At 47.0% G+C, this 20,586-nt stretch overlaps 1 protein-coding gene across 1 annotated transcript; it reads right to left on the reverse strand.

Moving 5' to 3' along the window:
• Positions 1-3,722: 3,722 nt before the first annotated feature.
• Positions 3,723-5,846, reverse strand: LOC120928922 (E3 ubiquitin-protein ligase TRIM11-like). Its single transcript, XM_040340017.1, has 2 exons — positions 5,546-5,846; positions 3,723-5,440 (listed from the first exon to the last, which is right to left on the reverse strand). Exon 2 carries the CDS (start codon positions 5,432-5,434, stop codon positions 3,887-3,889), a length of 1,548 nt encoding a protein of 515 aa, XP_040195951.1. The 5' UTR covers positions 5,435-5,440; positions 5,546-5,846; the 3' UTR covers positions 3,723-3,886.
• Positions 5,847-20,586: the final 14,740 nt, after the last annotated feature.

The raw sequence follows: 20,586 nt of genomic DNA on the forward strand, positions 1-20,586 counted from the left end.
CACCTTGTCCATTATGTGTGACTTTCTACGGTTCGGTGTTTTGTAGGGCCCACATTCACCATCATAATCCTTCCTCCTCATGATGTAAACCAACTCCACCATTTCTTCGAACGCCATATTAGTGGCTTTATATCTTTTAGGCCTGGATCGGGACGGTCCTGCCTCTGTCCCTTCACTTGCGCCATGAGAGCTCCGTGCCCGCTCGTGTGACATCGCCATCTTTCCTTCCCACAGAGATTAGGGGCGTGGAAACGAGGAAATGTCCCGTCAGGGGCGGAGATGAGGGCGGGGATTCTTGCATATGCGGAGTGTCGCGAATGCCAACAACGTATTGACGTAGGTTACGCGGAGAATATTCGCGCAATTCCAGAACCTACACAGTTAACGCCATATTTACATTTTCAATTGATTAGGGGCATGGCAAAGGTGACGAGGGCGGCGTTTCATACATACGCGGAGTGGATAAAAGGCGCTTGACGTGATTACGTAGGTTACGTGTTAATTCAGCGAGCGTAACAAACGAGGATTTTGAGAGAGGCAGGTAAGAAATTTTAACATGGGATCAGCAGCGGGCTCTAAAATGTAGAGCCATGGGATGGGGGTTTGGTCTGTTGGTTGCACAGTTTTATTAAGCTATTATGTCTCTTGGATACCAGAATGTGATTTTCGTACCCAAATGCTTTTGTAGACATCACAAAATAGAGAGGTCAAAAATGCTGTGACTCATTATCAATTATGTAGGGTGTATTCAGATCAGGCCAAGTATTGTTCTGTGTTGGTTGGACAGAGGTCATTAGGAAGTTTCTTTCATGTAATCAATGCTGAGGGGCAGGATATCTACACATGCAATAGTGCCTTGATGAATGCTGTCATTTGTAATAATTGTGTATGGTTGTAGATTTCTATTATTTCCTGCAATGTAACCAAAGGGGCGGCATGTATAAAAAAAATGTTAGCTAAAACCAACCAATGGGGCAGAGCTGGCCAGCATTTTCTAAACAAGAGACACTGTGTTTGTATTTCTATATAGGTACTACTTTTTAAACAACATATTCTATCAATGTAAATGCTGAGGCTTTTTTTAATTGTGTTTTTGGTTTCTTTTTATTTTTTCAATCTAGAATAAAAAAGTAAATCATAATTTCCCAATGGATCTCCTGCAGACCCAAGAGATTATCCAGCACTTGCTGGATAAATTTAGGGAAATGCCCATCCTGTGGGATTCAAAGCAGCCCACCTACCACAATAAGGACGTACGAGCGGCAGCACTTGAACAGCTAGCAGCATACATGAGGACATGGGTGCCAGAATGCAGTGCCAACATGGTGAAGGATAAACTTGCCAACCTCAGGGGCACATATAGGAGAGCGTACAAAGCTCACCAAAAGCAGCTAAGATCTGGAGCAGCAGCAAGACCACCAAAGGAACCAAAGCTGTGGTATTACAACCAGATGTCATTTTTGCGGGATCAACTGGAAGGCAGGCCATCAATGTCAAGTCTGAATCCCAACCTTCCCTCCACGCTACCTCCCAGCGGGACTTCCCCAGATCACCACAGCCCTGCAGAGTCGGATGAAGAGGGCCTGGCTGACAGAGAGGCAGATCTGCGCCTCTACGATGATGAGGTATAGTAGTTTCATAACTATTTATGTAATAATATTAATTATTGTTTGATTCTTGACTTGATATTGGTTAATAAAATACAAGCTGGGAAGTACAAATCTAAAGTCGTGGGCAAACAAATAGGTGTCAGGGATGACAACTGCAGGGGTCAGAGGGTGAGTCTGTTTTCAAGTTTAAATTCAAGGCAAAAAATAAGATTCAAGCATGAAAATGTGAGTGATTATATTCCTAAATATATTACAACATGTCCCTTTTTTTTACACAGGAAGAAGAGACCAGCCAGGAGGTGGCAGATCCTCTCCTCACTGACAGCCAGGCCGAAGGGGTCAGTGGCAGCCAGGAGGAGGCCGGGCCCAGTGGCGTTGAGCAGCTCCCCAGGACAAGCACCACCAGCCAGGCTCCTCCCCTTTATATTAGGCCACCAGGCCGTAAGAAGAAATTGGGGGCAGTGGAGGAAGCCAGCCTCCAAATGATTAGGGAGGCGAGTGCCATCATGAGGGCCCCCCTCAACCCCACTGAGGCCTACAGTGCCTCCGTGGCACATGATCTCAATAAAGGCACGGAGGAGCAGAGGCAATTGGCCAAGGGCATCATCAATCAGGCCCTTTGGTGGATGCAGAGGGAGCTGCTGACCCCAGACACTGGGCTATGTGACCCGGCCCGGCTTGCTGAACATCATACTCCTGCTGCCACATCATCCCCACCTGCAAGGGCCCAGGGAAGACCCGCTGTAAGGCAGCCTGGAAGGAAGGTTGCAAGGAAGAGGAGACGTTGATGCCCTGCCTTCCATTTGATCCCCCACAAATGGCATCTTGTTTGGACTACCACAGCTTGGGTTCCTTTGGTTATGTGCTGCTGCTTCAGATTTTAGTTTGTGTGCCTCCTGAGGTTGGCTAGTTTAGCCTTCACCATGTTTGAAATGCAAGTTTGCATGTATTTTGCTAGCTGTTCAAGTGCTGCCATTCTGTTTTTGTTCCTTTTTATCATTTGCTAAAATAAAAGCCTTTTTGTTGATTTGAAAAACGTGCCTATTGTTTGTAATACTGTGGGTATTATTTTAGGCATCAAACATTACAAACAAATAAAATGTTTAATCTAAAATATTCACTAACTCATGGGGGGGGGGGGGGGGCATTTGGTGTGCCAACATGGTAGACAATTTAAACAACCTTCAAAATAATCCAGTTAAATATACAAACAAAAGCAAAATCAAAACTATTTCCTATTAAAATATTCTAAATGGTGACATAACTATAAACACATAAATAAAGTGGGAAAGATAAACATTAAACATTAAAAGCAAAAAATTAGACATGTGGAGGACCACTAAAAATATGATACGTCGGGCCAATAAAAGATTGCTAAAATCTTACTACTTCACAGCTAACAAATGTCACTTTTCAGTATGGAACAACTCAGTTGAAATAACATGAGCTAAATAACTGATTATTTATAGCAAGAGAAGAATGAATAAAACGACGGCATCAAACGTTGTTTATTGTGTGGTTTGCTTCAGTGTTCTATTGCTAGAATTAATCTTTCTATTGACGAATGTGCCATATCCCAAACAAACGTGAGTTTTACCTGAACGAGCGCTCCCGTGGCCTCATTTAGTCTGAGCATGCGCGGGGTTTTTGTACGTTGGTTTTGTGTACTCACCACCAAACATGTCCGTTCGGACAGGATTTGAGCGGACGGTTTTAAAACAAGTTTGCAAATAAATGTCTGCTGAAAAACGGCCCGGCGGGCAAATGTACGGTGAAATTCTGTACGCTCGTAACTACACACGACCAAACATGTCTGCTGAAACTGGTCCGCGGGCCAGTTTCAGCAGACATGTTTGGTCGTGAGTATGGGGCCCCTTATGAAAAAACTCATGGGAGCTTCTCACTGTGGTCCAAGCTGTGTGTCTAAAACTCCTCAGAACCAATCAGATTCATTTTAAAAACAAAACACTGCCCTGGATTTGTTTGTTTTTGTTCTGTGGGTCTCTTTACTTCACAGAAACATGAAACCAGTTTAAAACCGAAAGTGAAACTAGAGGCACATTATATGATTGGTTTTTATCTATTTTTAATCATTTTTAAAAGGAATCAGTTAACTTCTATGTCTCTATACCCTGTAAACAGTCATTTCAGCAAAAAAAAATGTTTCCTTTAGTGACCCTTTAAACTATCCATCATCTGCCAAATACGGATGAGATTTGGGTGAACTGAGAAAACTGCAATTGTACAGAATGAACCAAACAGCACAATATATTTTCCTAGTTGGTAATTGTCATTGATCCTTGCCAAACAGCGATCCCAAGATGGAGCGGCTCGGTGAAGGTGGTGGTGAAGGTGTGGAGGTCTCTGATGGAGTCGCTCAGCTCATAAAAGGAGATCTTCCCGGCCTCATAATCCAGCAAAATTCTAAATTTATGGCTGGTAGGCTTTTGAAGAAGTGGCATAAATTTATTTTCATGCATCTTATTATACTCATGATTATCCCTTTGCAAACACCAGGAATACTTATTATCCCCAATATGGGATTTCCTGTCCATACTGGGATAACACAACCCGACTCTCCAGCTAGTAGAATTACTGGTATCCACCTCCCAGGAATGCAGCCCTGAGGAAAAACTTCTCCTGCTTAGAACCTGGGAGGTCTTAAATCTTCTGGGACTTTCTGGACGATTCAGTGTCACTGCTGACCTGGACGCAGTTTTCAAATCCTCTGAAATCTTTATATTATTAGCGGCCGTTTCCTCATCAAGTAAAACTCCTTCTGGTTTCTGTATACTGACGGGAAAATCTTTTATAAAGTCGGATAATTTGTGTAATCTCTCTGTGATGGAATCCTCGTAAAAATCACCTTCACTCGGAATCATTGTCTCCATATTGTCCTCCTGCTCGGTATGACAGATCTCCTCTCTGTCTGAGTTCGTATCCTTCAGGACAGTCATTGGGTCGGAGGTTTTACACAATTCCTCAATGTGACTCATCTTCCTGGACAACTCATCCTTCTGTATCTCCAGCTGTTGGATTAGATTGGACACAGATTGTAAGATCTTCTTCTCCTCCATGGAGACCTCACTCAGGACTCTCTTCTCGACTTCTTCCAGCTCTCTCCTGACATCTCTGAACAGGACAGCGACTCTCTCTGTTACACCGGCTGCCTTTTTTTGTACGTTTGTCCTCCGTTCCTCCAGACTCCGGACTTCTTTCTCAGCCCATGCTTTCTTTGAGGTCATCATCTCCAGATCTTTCCTCAGCTTCTCCTTCTTCTTCTCAGAGGCCTCATCCAGTTTCTCCACCGGGTGTCCTTTGTGTTCTCCCTCGGCAATACAGTAAACACAGATACAAACCCTTTCCTCGGTGCAATAATACTCCACAATCTTTTTATGGATGGAGCATTTTCTGTTCCCCGGGGAGTTGGTGGGATCATATAAGACGTGTTCTGGTGACTTGGCATGGACACTCAAATGTCTGCCACATAGAGAAGTTTCACAGTTCAGGCAGGATTTTATAGCTGGTACAGGAGAATCTAAACAGTAAGTACAATAGATTCCGGTATCTTCCTGATCGGGCTGAGAAATTAGGAACTTCTCCGCTATGTTCCGTAGAGCTCTAGCGCTAGACAATACAGGTCGCTCCTGGAACTCCTCTCTGCACTCCGGACAGGTATAAAGTCCAGACACCTCCTGAGTGTCCAGCACACGGTCAATACATTCCCGGCAGAAGTTGTGTCCACATCTCAGGGTTACCGGATCTGTATAAATGTTCAGACAGATGGAGCAGCTCAGATCGTCTCTCAGATCAGCAGACGCCATTGTAGCCTGCAGGAGGAGAAATGAAAGTGAAAGTTTGTTCAACTTTTGCTAAACAAGACGTGTAAAATAATATACAGGAAGAGTCACCGGAGATTCACTTGTCCAGCTCACCTTTCAAAGACCAGTCCAGGCACACACTCCAAGATCTCAGATATTTGAAGATTGTAAACACAGTTTGGGGGATCTCAGATTTTTTCTACCTCGTAGCAGCTCTGGATGGATTTATCACATTCCAATGTTGCAAGTACCCCAAATAATAACTTCCTTTGCATCAGTTTGAATATTGATCTCACTGCTCTTTGGGGTCTTCTTCAGATCTCTCTCTTTTCTCAGAGATTCTGTTCCGGCTTTCCCCTCCGCTCTGCAGTCAGAAACACTTCGACTTCCTCGTCATCTCACCACTGCCCCACCCACATAGGTCCTTAAAGGGACAGAGCAACGTCTAGGAAATAAAGTGACACGGTAAGAAAAGAGGATGTAAATATCTGTCGTGATATAAAACTGCTGTATAGGAGGTATGTCCGTCAGGCAAAGATTTGCACACGTCCAATATGATCCAGATCAGAGTTACAAAAGAAACTTTTTGTACCGACAATACGTGGAAAATTTACTGACTGAACAAAATTTTACTGACAATATGAAATGTGAAGGAAATATTTATTAGAAAAATTAAGTCGCCTAAGCGGTGATTGCAGTCGGTAGCAGGAGATTTATCCCCATTGTGGAAGGGCCTATCGAGTGGTCTGCATTCTGAGCGAGAGAAATTTAAACTGTTTACGGACTGGTTGACACCACAGAAACGAACTCCAGAATTGTTCCGAATGCGTTTCTGCAGGGTTTTTGGTGCCTTCTGCTTCGTTTTTGATGCATTCCAGATGCTTTTTCCTTATTTTTTCCTGTTTCTTTTTCACTGTACTGAGGTCCGGTGTGTTTTTGATGCGTTCCAGTGCATTTTTGATGCGTTTTCCCGCGTTCCAGTACTGTCCAGTGCAGGAAAAATGCAGCATGTTCTACTTTTTTTTCTGGAATGGGAAAGCCCTGGAACTGACAATACTGGTACAAACGATGCCATTGGAAACCATATAACTTACTTTTCATGCGTTTTTGATACAGAAAAAAAACGAACTTGCCTGCATGTGGTGTGAACTGGCCCTACGGCCAGTTTAATGCTTCTCCCTGCTGAAGGAATGTATAGAACAGAACATTACACTGATGGAGCTCTTTATGGAAAACAAACTGAAGTTTTGTGTTTATATGTGTAGCGCCCCCTTACTTTCAGTATGGGCACTACACTAAAGTTAGTGGGGAATGGGAGAGTTATTTTGCTCCCATTCACAATTTTATTTAAATTGTGACTTCTGTCATTCCAGAAAGGTCCACTGGGTCAGTCTGTGATCCAGGGATGTGTTACCATCCCTGGGCAGCAGTTGGCACCAGTGGGGTTCTGGCAGAGCAAGTTTTCCTCAGCAGCCAATTTATAGGCGGTTTTTCCCTTGCAAGGCATGCTGGGGAAGGGTATATCTGTGACAGGTGTCATGTGTTCTAAAATCTTCGCGGGGTCCCGTTCCAGGTGCGGCATCCACCTTCAGGGTGCGCGCATCCATGGACCCCGCCAGCGCGGCCCTCCTGGCCAGAATTGCAGACTACACAAACCCTCATCCGGAGGTAAAAGGGGACCCCAGTGACTCGCTGGTTTCCCGGTTCTATTGAGAAGATCCCAGGCTGGGTGCCGTTCGATTGGGGGGTCGGCTTGAGGAGAACCCGGAGGCAGGTTGTCCAACAGGGCTTGAACAAACCAATCGGGGATCTGGTTACCGGAATGCTGACAGGTATGCTTTGCTGTCACCCGATGACCTATCTTAAAAATCTACTGGGAGGATCCGCTCTGCTCATCCATTAGTTCATTTAAAGTAATTGGCCTGTGGCAGAGGCCCTAGAGCCAGGTCTGTGAGAGAGATCTGTTCCTCCCAGAAAGTCCTAAGTGACACTTCGACTGCCAGGCCTGTGAGAGGGGTCTGTCCGGGGGCACTTACCCACTTCAGCTAAGAGTTATAATTTGATACTCTATTGAGCAAGGGCTGCTCAACTAATATCCAGGCCTGATACTGCAAGGTTCTTCTTTTCCTTCATCAACCTGTTCTTCCCGCTATTGTTGATATTGGCCGTGTTGGCCTGGAAATAAAGCATTGGAAAAACCTTTATTCACTGTCTGGACATTCGCTCACTGTTTTGACTCACCGCTATCACCCTTAGACACATTGGCCCAGATTCAAGAAGCAATTGCGCCCGTGTAACCATAAGTTACACGGCGCAATTGCTTACTTGCTCCTGTGTAACGAGTGCTCCTGATTCAGGAACCTCGTTACACCGACTGCAGCCTAAAATCTGCGCGGCATAAGGCTCTTACGCCTCGCAGATTTTAGGCTGCATTCTTGCGTGTGCCGATAGGGGGCGCTCCCATTGTGATCAGCGTGTAGTATGCAAATTGCATACTACCAACTGATTCACAAACTTGCGCGGGCCCCGCAAGCCAGGTACGGAGTTTCCGTATGGCAACTTTAGCGCAAGGCTGCCGCTTCTAATAGTAGGGGCAGCCAATGCTAAAGTATAGCCGCTGCTCCCGCGACGTGAAATTTGAATTTCACGGCGTTTGCGTAAGTGATTTGTGAATGGCGCTGGACGCCATTCACGTTCACTTTGAAGCAAATGACGTCCTTGCGACGTCATTTGCCGCAATGCACGTCAGGAAAGTTTCGGAGCATGCGCTGTACGCTCGGCGCAGGAGCGCGCCTAATTTAAATGATTCCCGCGCTTACGCCGGGCAATTTTGCCGGCGCGCCCTCACAATTTACGGAGCTACTGCTCCGTGAATCGAGGGCAGCGCAAAATATTTGCGGGGGTGCAGGGCAAAATCGTTGCCCTGCTCCCCCGCAAATATCGCGCAAATGTACCTGAATCTGGGCCATTGCCGGGTAACTTAATACGCCGATCCCAGCAACAAATCAGTGGCTCCATCGGGGGTAGCGCTACATATGCGCTGTGCAATAAAACAAGCCCATTTATTGACGGTCCACCTTCATTACCCCCAGTGCTAAGACACATCCAGTGCCTGGTGCGAAGATGCCAAATGGCACCCCCCTTCCCCAGTGGTGCAGGAGGCGGGGTTAATAGTAACACTGCGGTGAAAAAGTGCCAAACTTGTAAAGCTAGCCCATCGTGCCACAACTTCATGCATTGCACATGGTTGCAGGCAGTGGCGGTGCATTCATTCCAGCCACCCCCTCTATGACCAATGGATAGATTTATGCATAGCACCTGAACCTGAATTACAGCGACGGGTGTGTTTTTGAAGCACCTGATTAGAGCCATAGTGAACTCCCAGCCCACCCAGGTGTGTTAGAAAAGCCATCACCCACTGCCCCACCAAGACAGGGTAAGTGCCGGGCAGACGGTGAGCGGGCGAGGGGGTGGTGTCACAGTGGTGGCATTCAATGGAACAGTGGCGGCATTCGATGGGCACAGTGGCAGCACTTGATGGGCACAGTGGCAGCATTTGATGGCACAGTGGTGGCATTTGATGGGCAAAGTGGCAGCATTTGATGGCACAGTGGCAGCATTTGATGGGCACAGTGGCTGCAATTGATGGGCACAGTGGCTGCAATTGATGTTTTTTTTTCAGAATTTTTCAGTTTGTTTGCGCCCCCCCCCCCCCCCACCGAAAAAAATGTTGCGCACCAGCCACCACTGGTAACAGGGTGGTTGAGGTGTGACAGAACAGGACACAAAGTATAATTTTTGCCATACCTGCAAATGCTTTACATGTGTACAACTCCTTCTGGCAGCCAAGGTAGATTATGGGATAATAAAACTGTGGCTCAACCATCTGTTTTTACTGCCCCCTGACTGTAAGTGTAAACAAGGCCCAAAAAGGTGTAGCAAAATGGTGGCAACGGAACGTCACTTCCATTACCAATTCTGACGGGTCGCCATATCTGACGGAACACCCCCAAGGGAAGTTGCAGCTCGGCCCCATTCACTTGAAAGGGTCTCACTGGGTGCTAATGCCTGACTAACGTGACTAGGAAAAGGAAAGGTGACTACAATTAAGCGGCCATACATGACATTTTAGTGCGAGGACGTGGAGGGGAAAGTGGTAGAAGTGATTGAGTGGGCCATCTGCTTACATCCGAGTCCATTCATGTCTAAAGAAAGAAATGGAAAAGGTTTGGTTCGTTTTCTGACCAGCCTTTCTCAAACTTTGTACCCCAAAAGAACCCTAAAATAATTTTTGGGTCTTGGGGAACCACTGCTAAAACCAGTCAGTAAGAAAAATAGCCCTTTACATGGGTGGTCAGGGATGGACTGGCCATTGGGACTACAGGGAGTTTCCTGGTGAGCCGATGGCTCAGTGGGCCTGCTTCAGTGACAGCGGACCGCCGCCCCCTCCGCTCCTCTGTCTCTCCCTCCCCACAGCGCGCACCTCCTCTCCCTCCCCGCAGCGCTCACCTCCTCTCCCTCCCCGCAGCGCTCACCTCCTCTCCCTCCCCGCAGCTAGTTAACTTCAGCGTGACTGAATACAGACATGCTCCTCGGGAGTCGCACTGATAAGTTCATCACATGAACCGGAAGGACAGTGGCCACACATAGCTGTGACATAAGCTTTCTCGGCACTCGTTCTTCTTGTCTTTCCTTCCCCCACTCTCCATATAGATTCTCCGCGGCAGGTTGGAGAGCGGGGAAAGGAAAGACTAGGATAACAAGTGCCAAGGAAGCTTATGTCACAGCTGTGTGTAGCCGCCGTCCTACCGGATCGTATGATGAACCTCTCAGTGCGACTCCCGAGGAGCATGTCTGTATTCAGTCACGCTAAAGTTAACTAGCCAGGGAGAGGAGGTGAGCGCTGCGGGGGACCAGAGCATCATGGGGGGGGGGGAAATAGAGGCGCATGGGGGATCAGAGCATCATGGGGGGAGGATAGAGGTGCATGGGGACCAGAGCATCGTGGGGGGGGGGATAGAGGCGCATGGGGGACCAGAGCATCATGGGGGGGGATAGAGGCGCATGGGGGACCAGAGCATCATTGGGGGATAGATGGGCATGGGGGACCAGCGCATCATGTAATAAAGTAGAATGGCTAGTGAAGGGGGAGGAGGCTTGGGTGGCCATCGGGGTTGGCCGGCCGGGGGGTGGGGGCTGGTTTGTCCGGCCGCCATGGGAGAGACCTGTCAAAGTGGGCCGGTCTGGTAGAAGTCCAGGGACAAATTTTTGTCCCAGTCCAGCCCTGTGGGTGGTCAGTGGTAAGATCATTGGGGTCATGTAGATGGCACTGACCCACCATCAAATGGGAGATCAGACACAGATCAAGGAATCCCTAGAGCAACCTCTGGAGGAACATTGGTTGAGAATGACTGAGCTAGACAGCCCCATGTGCCTAGAGAGCCTAAAGGGGAGCAGAGATTGCAAGAAAAGTGAAAGGGGCTGTACCAAAATTTGGCCAGTTAAAGGGGTTGTAAAGCTTTGCGTTTTTTCACCTTATTGCATCCTATGCATTAAGGCAGTGGTTCTCAACCTGGGGGTCGGGACCCCCTCGGGGGTCAAATGATGATTTTCCAGGGGGTCACCAAATCCTGGGCTGTTCCTGAAGCCTGCACCACTCTCCCAGTCTTCTTGTGGCTACTCAGCAGGGCTGTCTCTGGAGCCGGTGCCCACCCAGCTGCGCTGTTCCTGGAGCACACAGCTGCCCACTTGGCCTCCTCTCAGCCGCCCATTCAGTTCACGGCATGGGTTGGGGCAGAGACTAGAGGTCCGCTGACTGGTGAGGATTGTGAGGTGGGAGGGGCTGATTTCAGCATAGGTGTCACTGCTAAATAAACAATAAATTAGGATAGCGAGAGATAAGGGGGAAAAGAGAACAAAGAGAGTGGTACATCCTAAAATGTACCATATGAGGTTTTAATACTGTACGAGTGGAGGGGACTCAGGGAGCGCTAAATTTCCGTGGGTTAGGAGCGCAAATTACTTGTCTTTCCTTGGGTGCTGACAACCCACGCTACGAAAATAATTTTACTGTTAGGGGTCCCCACAACTTGGGAAATTTTATCAAGGGGTCACGGCACTAAAAGGTTGAGAACCACTGCATTAAGGTGAAAAAACATACGATATTTACAAGCCCCTCAGCCCCCCAGTTTACTTACCTGAGCCGCCGGAAGTCCCGCGACGTGAACTGGCTTCTCGGCTGGGCTTCTCAGCTCATTCATTGGATGATTGATAGCAGCACAGCCTTTTGCTCCCGCTGCTGTCAATCAAATCAACGACGCGGCGCACCGGGGGGCAGGGCCGAGTGATACAGACGGCGGATATGGTCGTGGATTGTATCATGGGAGCGCACCCGCTAGCTAAGCCCCTTGGGAAAGAGCTTTCCAGAATGGGGGTTAGCTCTTGCGGGGAGGATCCGAGACAGCTGCCGAGAGACCCCATAAGACGAGGATCGGGGCCACTCTGTACAAAACAAACTGCACAGTGGAGGTAAGTATAACACGTTTGTTAAATGAATAAAGGAAATGATGAGCGCAAAAATATAAATAAATGGTGCAAATACCACATCAAAATGTGAATGATAAGTGACAATTTAAACAGTGAATGTGATCCTCCTAGGTAGAGGGCCTGACATAAACACACAAACGCCATTAAACTAGTGGTGGCTGGGGTGTGCAATCAAGGGTAATAATGAACAGTGTCCAGTAAGTGATAATGAAAATCTTGATAAATATAATGTCCCAAAATGGCAAAACAATTGCAGTGATTCCTATGTGAAATATGAAAGCGATGTGCTGTATCTCTTATAGAATGATGAAAACATCCACACGACAGGTGGGCTCACAATGCGCTTACCTCCCCCATAATGGGTAATCAGCCTTAGAAATCCTCAAATGGAAAGCCTGCAGTTCGATCTCCTCTCCCAATGGATGGTCTGCGGTGTCCAAGCACTCTCTCCAGAGACGTGTCCTTCCCACTGAATACAGGTTCCTAGGCTTCACAAAGATGGCCGCGCCGTATCCATATAATTGCCAGGGATATCAACAGAAAAAAGCTCCCATAGTGAAGAATTTCCCAAAAGGGATTTATTTATATTCAAACAATAGATAAAAAGATAGTCCAAACATGGAAAATTGAAAATCAAAATCCAGCAACATGTAGTGACAAGCAGCGATGTTTCAAACGAGATGCCGCGTCACTTCCGGTTACGTCTAAAATGCCTTACGCGTTGCGTCACGGCACGTGACTTCATCAGAGCCGTTCAGCGCGAACCCCCCCTGTCAGGAGAGCCGCCGATCGGCTCTCCTCTACTCGCGTCTGTCAGACGCTAGTGAGGAAGAGCCATCAACGGCTCTTCCTGTTTACATCGTGATCAGCCGTGATTGGACACGGCTGATCACGTGGTAAAGAGTCTCCGCCGGAGGCTCTTTACCGAGATCGGAGATGCAGGGTGTCAGACTGACACCTCGCATCACCGATCGCCGCGATGCGCGCCCCCAAGGGCGCGCGCGGCATGAAATCCTGCAGGACGTTCTGGAACGTCCTGTCAGGATTTCATAACCACTTCCCGGACGTAAATCGGCTATAGGCCAGGCGGGAAGTGGTTAAAAAAAAAAACGGGAACCTTTACTAACCCTTTAAGCAGGAACCAGACACATTTCGGTACGTTTGAATAATATTGCAGCGGCATCTGAAAATGGGTGGGATATATTAGGCAGCAAGTGTTCTCCCTGAAGTTGATGTGTTGAAAGAAGAATAAATGGGAGAGTGCAAGGATTGGAGCAACTTTGAAAAGCGCCAAACTGCAGCTCTTGTGGGATATTCCGGGTTTGCAGTGATCAGGACCCCCCAAAAGCGGTCCAAGGGAGGAAAGACAGTGAATAGGTGACAGGGTCATGGGTGGTCAAGGCTAATTGATGTACATGGGGAGCGAAGGCTGGTCTGTTTAGTACGATCCAATAGAAGAGCTACTGGAGTTAGAATTGCTAAAAAGTTAATGCTGGTTCTGATAGGAAGAAGTCAGGACACAATGGGGTTGATTTTCTGCAAAATCCTGTGCAGCTCTGCATAGAAACCAATCAGCTTCCAGGTTTTATTGGCAAAACTTAATTGAGAAAAGGCTGAAGTTAACCACTTGGTAACCGCCCTATAGACAATATACGTCTACAGGGCGGGTGGTTAACTCTAGGAGGGCGTCAATGTACGTCCTCCCAGAGTCCGTCTCCCGCGCGTCCCCTGGGACGCGCACACGGGAACATCCGTGACCGCCGGGTCCAGAGGACCCGGCCGATCACGAATCGCGGTAAACGGCCGCTGATAGCGGCCGTTTACCATGTGATCGCTCCGTCCAATGACGGAGCGATCACATGTAAACAAACCGGCGTCTTTTGATGACGCCGGGTTCCTCGCTCCTCTCTCTGTACCGAGCGGTACAGTGTGAGAGGGGGGAGCGCGGGTGTCAGCAGCGCTGTGGATGGATCTGTGACTATTGCAGTCACAGATCCATCCATCCCTGCTCAGCCATCCCTGAAACCCCCTGCAATACCCCCCCTTACAATACTCTGCATACCCCCTACAATACTCTGCATACCCCCTACAATACTCTGCATACCCCCTACAATACTCTGCAATACTCTGCATACCCCCTACAATACTCTGCAATACTCTGCATACCCCCTACAATACTCTGCAATACTCTGCATACCCCCTACAATACTCTGCAATACTCTGCATACCCCCTACAATACTCTGCAATACTGTGCAATACACTCTGCAATACCCCCCCTACAATACTCTGCATACCCCCGGCAATACTCTGCATACCCCCCTGCGCAATACTCTGCATACCCCCCTGCGCAATACTCTGCATACCCCCCTGCGCAATACTCTGCATACCCCCCCTGCGCAATACTCTGCATACCCCCCCTGCGCAATACTCTGCATATCCCCCTGCGCAATACTCTGCATACCCCCCCTACGAAATACTCTGCATACCCCCCACCTGCGAAATACTCTGCATACCCCCCACCTGCGAAATACTCTGCATACCCCCCCTGCGCAATACTCTGCATACCTCCCCTGCGCAATACTCTGCATACCCCCCTTCGCAATACTCTGCATACCCCCCTGCGAAATACTCTGCATACCCCCCTGCGAAATACTCTGCATACCCCCCTGCGAAATACTCTGCATACCCCCCTGCGAAATACTCTGCATACCACCCCCTGCGCAATACTCTGCATACCCCCCTGCGCAATACTCTGCATACCCCCCTGCGCAATACTCTGCATACCCCCTGCGCAATACTCTGCATACCCCTGCACAATACTCTGCATTACTCCCCGGCAATACTCTGCATTGCTCCCCGGCAATACTCTGCATTGCTCCCCGGCAATACTCTGCATTGCTCCCCGGCAATACTCTGCATTGCTCCCCGGCAATACTCTGCAATACCCCTGCACAATTACTCTGCGCAATTACTCTGCAATACCCCCGCACCAATACTCTGCAATACCCCCGCACCAATACTCTGCAATACCCCCGCACCAATACTCTGCAATACCCCCGCACCAATACTCTGCAATACCCCCGCACCAATACTCTGCAATACCCCAACACCAATACTCTGCAATACCCCCGCACCAATACTCTGCAATACCCCCGCACCAATACTCTGCAATACCCCCGCACCAATACTCTGCAATACCCCCGCACCAATACTCTGCAATACCCCCGCACCAATACTCTGCAATACCCCCGCACCAATACTCGGCAATACCCCCGCACCAATACTCTGCAATTCCCCAACACCAATACTCTGCAATACCCCAACACCAATACTCTGCAATACCCCAACACCAATACTCTGCAATACCCCAACACCAATACTCTGCAATTCCCCAACACCAATACTCTGCAATACCCCGGCTAATACTCTGCAGTACCCAGAAAATACTCTGGGAAAAAAATGCGTTTCAACCACTTCCCGCCCGCCGGCCGTCATGACGTCCTTGACTTTGTGCAGGGATATCTAAATGATGCCTGCAGCTACAGACATCATTCAGATATCATTATTTTCAGCCGGCGATTCCCTACACCGTAAGAACAATCATGTCGGCTGTTCCGCCTCTTGATCGTTCTTACGGGAGGCGAAAGGGGACGTCTCCCCTCCCTTCTCCCTCTGGTGCCCCTTCTGACTCACCGCTACGATCGAAACCAGGATCGTTTTATTTTTTTTAAATTTTTTTCAGGCTTCCCAGCCTAGAGGTGAGATGTGGGGTCTTATTGACCCCACATCTCACTGTAAAGAGGACCTGTCATGCTATATTCCTATTACAAGGGATGTTTACATTCCTTGTAATAGGAATAAAAGTGATCAAAACATTTATTTTTGGGGAAAAAATGTATCAAACTAAAATAAATAAAGTGAAATGAACAATAAAAATATTTTTTTTTTTTAAAGCGCCCCTGTTCCTGCGTGCTCGTATACAGAAGCGACCGCACACGTAAGTCCCGCCCACATATGAAAACGGTGTTCAAACCACACATGTGAGGTATCGCTGCGAACGTTGGAGCAAGAGCAATACTTTTGGCCCTAGAGCTCTTCTCCAACTAAAAATATGTAACCAGTAAAAATATTTAAAGCGTCGCCTATGGGGATTTTTAAGTAGCGAAGTTTGGCGCCATTCCACAAGCGTGTGCAATATTGAAGGGTGACATGTTGGGTATCTATTGACTCGGCGTAACTTCATCTTTCATATTATGCAAAAACATTGGGCTAACTTTAATGTTTTTTTTTTTTTAAAAGCACAAAACCGTTTTATTTCCAAAAAAACGCATTCGAACAATTGCTGCGAAAATAACGTGCGCGATAAAAAGTTGCAACGACCGCCATTGTATTCTCTAGGGTTTTTGCTAAAAAAGCATATATAATGTTTTGGGGTTCTATGCAATTTTCTAGCAAATAAATTATGATTTTTCCATGTAGGAGAGAAATGTCAGAATTGGTCTGGGTGCTCCAGAACGCCTGATGGTGCTCCCTGCATGTTGGGCCTCTGTATGTGGCCACGCTGTGTAAAAGTCTCACACATTTGGTATCGGCATACTCGGGAGGAATAGCAGAATGTGTTTTGGGGTGTAATTAGTGTTATGCATATGCTGTGTGTGAGAAATAACCGGCGAATATGAACATTTTGTGAAAAAAAAAAAAAAAATCTTGATTTTGCAAAGAATTGTGGGAAAAAATTACAACTTCTAAAAACTCACCATGCCTCTTTCTAAATACCTTGGAATGTCTTCTTTCCAAAAAGGGGTCATTTGGGGGGTATTTGTACTTTTCTGGCATGTTAGGGTCTCAAGAAATGAGAGAGGCTGTCAGTACATCGGGTGTGATCAAATTGATCAATTTTCAGTAATTGGTACCATAGCTTGTAGACCCTATAACTTTCACCCAGACTAAATAATATCCAAATTTTTTTTTTTTTTTTTTTACCAAAGATATGTAGCAGTATACATTTTAGGCCAAATTTATGAAGAAAAATTCATTTTTTGCAAAATTTTATAATAGAAATGAAAAAAAAATAATTTTTTTACAAAATTTTCGTTCTTTTTTCATTATTAGCGGGAAAAATAAAAACCGCAGAGGTGATCAAATACCACCAAAAGAAAGCTCTATTTGTGGGAAAAAAAGGACAAAAATTTCATTTGGTTACAGTGTTGTATGACTGAGTTATTGTCATTCAAAATGTGAGAGCACCGAAAGCTGAAAATTGGTCTGGTTATTAAGGGTGTTTAAGTGCCCAGTTGTCAAGTGGTTAAAAGCTGATTGACTACCATGCAGAGCTGCGCCAGATTTTGCGCTCTCTAGTTTTAGTAATACAAAACAGAGCATCGCAGTGTGTTGTGTATGGAGCTGTGTGGTAGCAGACCGGTCAGGGTGCCCATGTGTGTCCATAGCCCAAAACACCTACAGTGGGCACATTAGCATCAGAACTGCACCACAGAGCAATGGAAGAGCGTGGCCTGGTCTGAGGAATCGCATTTTCTTTTACATCATGTGTATGGACGGGTGCGTGTGCGTCACTTACTTGGAGAAGAGATGGCACCAGGATGCAGTATGGGAAGAAGGCAAGCCGGCAGAGTGATGATTTGGGCAATGTTCTGCTGGGAAACCTTGGATCCGGCCATTCATGAGGATGTTACTTTGACATGTACAGCCTACCTAAACATTGTTGGTGACTAAGTACACCCCTTCATGGAAACAGTATTCCCCGATGGCAGTGGCCTCTTTCAGCAGTATAATGCGCCACTGCAAAAATGGCTCAAGAACGGTTTGAGGAACACAACGAATTTGAGATGTTGACTTGGCCTTCAAATTCTCCAGATCTCAATCCAATGGAGCATCTGCTGAAAAAAACAAGTCCTGCTTGGTGCCAGATACCACAGAATACCTTCCTTAGAACCCCCCTTACATCAGAGTTCCCCTTTACACCAGAGTCCACAGCGTCCCCCCTTAAAAAAATTTTTTTGCAGTGGCTTGAAGAAAAGGTGGCATCCTAAGTACGGCCCGTGGGGAGCATGGGAGGCGCGATCCTGGGAGGACGTCATATGAGGTCCTCCCAGAACAACAGAGCTCCTGCCCAGCTATCATTTTACAATAGACTGGGTGGGAGGAGGTTAACTAGCATACAGTTTGTTAAGTAGCTCTTAAAGCGGATGTGCCATGGGAAAAAAATATTAAAAGCCAGCAGCTACAAATACTGCAGCTGCTGACTTTTAATATTAGGACACTTACCTGTCCTGGAGTCCAGCGCCGATCGCAGCAGAGGACGAGCGATCGCTCGTCTCTCTGCTGCTCCCCCCGCCATCCACGCTGAGGGAACCAGGAAGTGAAGCGCTGCGGCTTCACTGCCCGGTTCCCTACGGCGCATGCGCGAGTCGCGCCGCGCCCGCCGATTGGCTCCCGCTGTGTGCTGGGAGCCGAGTGTTCCCAGCACACAACGGGGGGGTGACGGGATGTGACGGAATGCCCGTCTTTTGCCCGTGAATGCCGGGCCGGAAGTGGGTGCAAATACCTGTCTTTAGACAGGTATCTGCACCCCCCTCCCCCCTGAAAGGTGTCAAATGTGACACCGGAGGGGGGGAGGGTTCCGATCAGCGGGACTCCACTTTAGGGTGGAGAACCGCTTTAACTTGCTAATTCCTGCTACCTGCTCTGACCATGTTGGCACAGCCCCCTATACGTCTGAACTCGCTGTGTGTATGTGACGGGTACTCACTACATACAAATATATGAAAAAACAGCAATCACATAGAACTACATTTTATTTTTACAATTAAAAATGGCCCATCACCTCTGTAATAACATGACAGAACACATTAGCATAGCTCCCAACTGTCCCGGATTTGGAGGGACTGTCCCGGATTTGGAACAAAGTCCCTTTGTCTCTCTTTCCTCTTAAAATGCACGTTTTTTATCAACAGTGTTTCACAGTGTAAAACCTTTCATCCAATTTCTAATTAGCTGCATTTGTAAATGTCAAAAGCCAATATAAAGGAATAGTAGTGGTAAAAAAAAAAGCACTGGTGGGTTTAACTAATCTTTTTTTTGTATACTTTTACTTTAAGGGGGTGTGGCAGGGGGTGCGTCCTCTGCCTACATACATTTGCTGATATTGATAAGGATGAGACCCCTGACACAATTCTCAGGGCGAAACCCATTTCTGCCGTTTGACCCAAATCATAATAGGGAACATGCAGACCAGAGAGAAAAAATCGACATCTTCACCTTTCCAGTGTCCAACCTCAAGAGGAAGAGGTGGAGCCTGTGCGGCTCCTTTATTAACAATATGACATCACAAACATAAGCATTCACATTGGTCAGCTCATATAATTCAGCCCCTTATGACGTCTGATCTTTGCACACTGCACACATTCTCCTTGGAAGTCCATATATGATATGGGGGCTCTCATAGCACAAACAGCCTTGTGTCGTACAGTCATGAGAGTCCATTGTGGAATGTCCATGTACAGGGGTCCTTGGTCAGCTCTGCAAGGGTTTCTCCATATATGGTTCCTTTAGTGAAACGAGGACAAGCTCTTCTTTGTCTCTTCTCCAATGCTGAGTTGTAACTTTTAAAACTTAATATCTGACATAACTTCTCAAGGAAAATAAACACTATTGTGATATAAATTTTTCACACTTGCATATATAGATAATGAATATAAAAACAATATAAGAATATGGACAAAAGAAAAGCCGCGCCACAAACAGTCTATTGAGTCACAATCAATAAAGGTGTAGTTTGGTCCGTAGTTGATTAGATGGCACTTGTATGGTCACAGGTTTATTCGGATACAATGCTTGCAATGGCAACTCCTACGTTCCACACCACCCAGTGACACATATGCATGAAGTGACCCTCCACCGGAAAAAGGAAAGCCGCTTACCAGAAGGCAAGCAGTTAGGGCAGATGGCTATAACCCAGCCTAGGCCTTTAATCCTCGGATGTTCCCACCAGGAAGCCCTCCGTCCCCTGAGCGTGATGTAACTCAGCTCCACCGTTTAAATGTAAATAAGAAAAGAGGCGCACATAGCGTGACTCTGTGACATACACTTTTATTTAAAAAAAGGGTAAAATATACTCACAAACGAGCGTTTAAAATCTGCATAACAATAATTTTCCGGCCGGCATACAGGAGCCCTACTCCTTGTCGTGGTGACGTCACTGCGTGATCCTTCCCAGACGCGTTTCGTCGCTATTGGACGTTGACAACGTCCAATAGCGACGAAACGCGTCTGGGAAGGATCATGCAGTGACGTCACCATGACAAGGAGTAGGGCTCCTGTATGCCGGCTGGCAAATTATTGTTATGCAGATTTTAAACGCTCGTTTGTGAGTATATTTTACCCTTTTTTTAAATAAAAGTGTATGTCACAGAGTCACGCTATGTGCGCCTCTTTTCTTATTTACATTTAAACGGTGGAGCTGAGTTACATCACGCTCAGGGGACGGAGGGCTTCCTGGTGGGAACATCCGAGGATTAAAGGCCTAGGCTGGGTTATAGCCATCTGCCCTAACCGCTTGCCTTCTGGTAAGCGGCTTTCCTTTTTCCGG

The sequence above is a fragment of the Rana temporaria genome, chromosome 2, assembly GCF_905171775.1.
Source record: "Rana temporaria chromosome 2, aRanTem1.1, whole genome shotgun sequence".
NCBI lineage: Eukaryota > Metazoa > Chordata > Amphibia > Anura > Ranidae > Rana > Rana temporaria.